The 4,889-nt window shown below is 40.8% G+C and overlaps 1 protein-coding gene across 1 annotated transcript; it reads left to right on the top strand.

Annotated features, from left to right (window-relative positions):
* Nucleotides 1–3,267: 3,267 nt before the first annotated feature.
* Nucleotides 3,268–4,152, top strand: LOC107788502 (protein DOG1-like 3). The gene has a single exon (XM_016610176.2). The coding sequence runs from the start codon at nt 3,307–3,309 to the stop codon at nt 4,096–4,098; it is 792 nt and encodes a 263-aa protein (XP_016465662.1). The 5' UTR covers nt 3,268–3,306; the 3' UTR covers nt 4,099–4,152.
* Nucleotides 4,153–4,889: the final 737 nt, after the last annotated feature.

Below are 4,889 nucleotides of genomic sequence, written 5' to 3'. Positions count from 1 at the left end.
GTAGAATCAATTGGCCTACTGTTTAATATATGTTTCCTCTGTTTTTCATGGAAATTGATTTTACTTCATGTTAGAAATCATGTTTAGGCCTTATGTAATCGTTGTTGAGACTTGCGAGGTCGTGTACTTGCTGAATTAGCTGCTAAATTGTTGATTTGTACTCAGTCATAGTTTTTCTTGCTTATTATGCCTTCGTCTCTTACTGTTCATTGTTAATATATGATATTACTTCTGTTTGGACTGTTTATATGATTTCTAAGAGCTCGAGAGACTGGAGAGATTGATGACTGAGTGAGGCCAAGGGCCTAAGTGTGAGGTTATTGATACTATAGCACGTGAGTTGTCCGTGCGGATCCAAATATTATATTATAGCACGTGAGTTGTCCGTGTGGATTCAGATATTATTACTGGACGTGAGTTGTTCGTGCAACACGTGAGTTGTCCGTGCAGTTTATAGCGTTCGGGCACACCCCCAGTGAGCACAGGTACCTATTGAGTATGATTATTGAGGGCTGAGAGCCGAGTGATTGAGCTGTTGAGATGAGCTGAGTGACTATTGCCTTGAGAGGCTGTATTTGTTTTCAGTTAATTGCTGAACTTAGTTGCTATTTGTCCTTGTCGTACATATTTCTAGAATATTTGATATCTGGTTTACTTGAGTACGCACTGATGAGACTTAAACTGTTAAATTGAAAGTTATTGAGATAAATGTATTTGCATAGCTCGTCACTACTTCTCAGTTCCTTATTTATTTCTGTTACTTACTGAGTTGGTGTACTCATGTTACCCCTGTACCTCGTGTACAGATCCAGGCACTTCTGGTCACGGTGGTTGTTGATTGAGGAGTCAGACTCCGGAGACTATTGAGGTAGCTGCATGGCGTTCGCTGACCTTGACTCTCCTTTCCTTTCATATTGTACTGTTCTATATTTCAGACAATATTTTATCGGTCGGATGTTGTTATCATTTAGATGCTCATGCACTCAGTGATACCGGATTTTAGAGATGGATTGTTTAGTACTATTGGAGTTATATTTTGTTCTAAAAGATTTTATTTAATATTAATTGCTTCCACCTTAAGTTAAAAGTTTTTCTCTGTTGAAATGTTGAGTTGAGGCTTGCCTAGTACCACGATAGGCGCCATCACGACAGGTGAGATTTTGGGTTGTGACAAGTTGGTATCAGAGCCTAGGTTACATAGGTCTCACGAGTCATGAGCAGGTTTAGTAGAGTCTTGCAGATCGGTACGGAGACATCTGTACTTATCTTCGAGAGGCTGCAGAACCCTTAGGAACATTTTACTTTCTTGTATTCTGTCGTGCGAACTTGTTAATTTCGGAAACTAAAATTTTTGTTATTTCATTCTCTCACAGATGGTGAGGACACGTACTTCCGGATCAGATGGCCAGCCATTAGTACCACCAGTCAGGGTCGCGATGGGCCGGGGTCGTGGTAGAGGATAGGGTAGTGGTAGAGGTCGAGGTGTGGTTCGTTCAACAATTGGGGCAGCACCTATAGCACCACCACTTGCTCCAGCTCAGGAGCAGATTCTGGATATCGCTGAGCTGATAAGGCCAGCTCAGGCACCAGCTGAGCCTATTGTAATTCCAGGCCTTCAAGAGACTTTGGCCCAAATACTGAATGTTTGCACTCGTCTTGCCCAGGTGGTTTCGGCTCAGACCAGGGGAGGTACTTATCCCCCTGTTGCCCGTTCTCCAGATCAGGTGGTGCAGGGACTTCAGACACCGGGGGTACCACCAGCCCAGCCAGTTCCAGTTGTTCAGGACTATGTGGTTCCTACCATGCCTGATGATGAACAGCGTAGATTGGAAAGGTTTTGTAGACTTCAACCTTCGACTTTCAGTGGTGCAGAGGGCGAGGATGCCCAGGGTTTCTTGGATAAGTGTCAGAGGATTCTTCGTACAACAAGTATTTTGGAGACTAGTGGGGTCTCGTTCATTAATTTCCAGTTCTCTGGAGCTGCCTTCACTTGGTGGGAGGCATATGAGAGGCGTAGGCCAGTTGGTTCAGCTCCCCTTACGTGGCAACAGTTCTCCGTTATCTTCCTGGAGAAGTATGTACCGCAGTCCCGCAGAGAGGAGTTGCGAAGACAGTTCGAGCAGTTGCATCAAGATGATATGACTGTGACGCAGTATGAGATGAGATTTTATAAGTTAGCCCGCCATGTTGTTTGGCTGGTTCCCACAGATAGAGAGAGGATCAAGAGGTTCATTGATGGCCTTGCATATCATATGCAGATTCTTATGACTAGAGAGAGGGTAACGGGTGCTTCTTTTGAGGAGGTTGTCGACATTGCTCGGGACATAGAGATGGTTCGCCGTTAGGAGCGGGTAGAGAGGGAGGCCAAGAGGCCTTGTGGTTATGGTAGTTTGGGTAGCGTCCATTTTGGAGGTCAGTCTCACCACGACAGGGGTCGTCATTTCAAACATGCTTAGACGACTCGGCCAGCTCATCGTAGGGCATCAATCAGCCACGGTTCTCACATTGCTCGTTCAGGCCAGTCTTCATTCAGCGCACTACCAGCACAGAGTTCTCATCATGTTTCATCTGCTCAAGTTTCGACGGGTAGCTCTGCGGGGTATCAGGAGCAGCAGTTGGATGGTAAGAAAAATATATAAACCCCTATACACATATATATAGGCTCCTATATCTACAACTAACTTCTAACACTTCTAACAAACTAATACAGTTGTACAAATCTATTAATCACGTGTGTATTTCAACAGTCAAAGCTAAATACAGTAACACATTAATTAATTATGAATATATATATATATATATATATATAAACCCATATTTTCCGAATCATTTCAAATCATGCATGCGGTCCCCTTTTTTTGAAAAATAAATCTCAGTATAAGAAAATAAATTTTTATGATTACAGTAGGTTGATTTTGTATAAGTGTGTCATAAGTATTAAAGTATAGCTAGGATGAAGTTCCAACCAACGAGGACGAAAGGAAGTTATAAATTGGCTAATGATTATATGATGAAGTCCCAATTAAAAGTTATAGATGAGGACGAAAGGAAGTTGGCTACCATACCCAGCTAACTAATGAGGATTAAGGAAAGGAAAAAGAAACAAATTTGGAAGTTTATCTTCTGCTGCATGTCGACAAACAAAAAGCCCGAAGGTATCCACGTATAGAATCCCACATTGTTTTTGTCCTTTTTCATGTAATTCAGGCTATTTAGCTTCCTATATATATTTCTCCATGCATAAATATTAATACTACTACAAAAAATCCTAGGACGAAATACCTGCTCTCTTCTCGGAAACAGAAAATGGCCAGTACTTCAAGCAGTACTAGGACTAATAGAAAGGAGGAAGAATCTCTATACGAGACATGGATGAATCTTCAACGTGAAGAACTGACAGAGCTCGAACAAGCTGCAACTCAGGCCAGAAACGGCCATATAAATGACCAGGAACTGACAAAACTCATACAAAAGATTACAAATAACTTCCAAGAATACTCAAACAACCGTAAACGCCTAGCCCAAATCGACGCACCTACATTCTTCGCACCCATTTCATGCACCCCATTGGAGAACTCAGTCCTATGGATCGGTGGCTGCAGACCGTCTTCTTTCATACGTTTCATCTACTCGCTCTGCGGCATCGAAATTGAGTCTCATCTCACTGAGTTCTTTCAAGGGACGAAAATAGGCGAACTGTCCGACCTAACAGCAAAACAAATAACCATGGTCGACGAGTTGCAAGGCAAGACGATTACAGAAGAGAGGGAACTTTGTTCAAGATTGTCTAGCTTGCAAGCAAACATAGTTGACCAGCCTCTCCCTAGCAAGTTGAAGAAAGATAATGGGGATGATCAGGGAGATCAGTACAGCGAGAATGCATATGAACGTTTAGATGAACAAATCCATGAAATGGCAACTGTTGTTGAAGAAGCTGATGAGTTGAGGATGAAGACATTACAGGAGATTACAAGCTTACTTACACCAGCTCAGGCAGTGGAATACTTAGCAGCAGCCAAGAGGTTGAGGCTTTGTTTTCAACAGTGGGGCAAGAAAAGGGATCATGAGCATACCAACAAATTAAATTCTGTCGATTAGGAGTAGTTTAATCTCTTGTATGTATAAAAGGTTGGATAGTTCTATTTTGATTGATACATTTGTTTTGCATATATATATATATATATATATATTGTTACTCTTTTTGTTTTTCCGGAAATAAATAGTTGCTTTAGCGCGGTACTCCGATCCCTTATGGCCAAATATTATTGCTAAAAGATTGAAATGATAAAGGTGAAGTATGACATAATCTAATTAATCTCGCTGAATCTAACAGAAGAAGAACAAACATTGATCGCCTTTTATAAATGTACGTATGATCACAAATGAAATCCATAATTTAGGCCGTAGCGTGAGTTTATATAACATACTCATTTTTTGGCGATACCAAGTGAAATAAATTAATGAAAGAAGATGAGAATCATTACATATGAAATAAAACATACACAAAATTCTTCTTAATTTATTCCTAAGTCGAGTAGTAAGGACAACTAAAACATCCAAGACAACGCAAATGAAGCAAGTGACGACTAATCTCCTCAACCTGTTGTTGGACAATTGAATGGGAAAAATCACTTTCAAAGCCATCTATATGCTGTCGAATATTATACCAAAGTATTCTCTCCAAAATGGTTTCCTTACTCTTGACACTAGTTAGTTTTAGAGCTGAAATCCAAAGATACTCCTAGTATGGTGTGATCATATAATCCACTTTTGGCCAATTCTGTATGGTTTTTTCTAAATGGTATCACACTATTAAGAGGGTGTTTGGCTAAGCTTATAAGCTGGTCAAATTGGGTTATAAGCACTTTTTGGCTTATCTACGTGTTTGG

The sequence above is a fragment of the Nicotiana tabacum genome, chromosome 3, assembly GCF_000715075.1.
Source record: "Nicotiana tabacum cultivar K326 chromosome 3, ASM71507v2, whole genome shotgun sequence".
Classification (NCBI taxonomy): domain Eukaryota; kingdom Viridiplantae; phylum Streptophyta; class Magnoliopsida; order Solanales; family Solanaceae; genus Nicotiana; species Nicotiana tabacum.
The sequence above is the reverse complement of the archived record's forward strand: the minus strand, read 5'-3'. Positions and strand labels throughout refer to the sequence as shown.

Bases quoted from the DNA above. Each gene is read 5' to 3' on its own strand.
- LOC107788502 (XM_016610176.2), top strand. From the start codon at position 3,307: ATGGCCAGTACTTCAAGCAGTACTAGGACTAATAGAAAGGAGGAAGAA.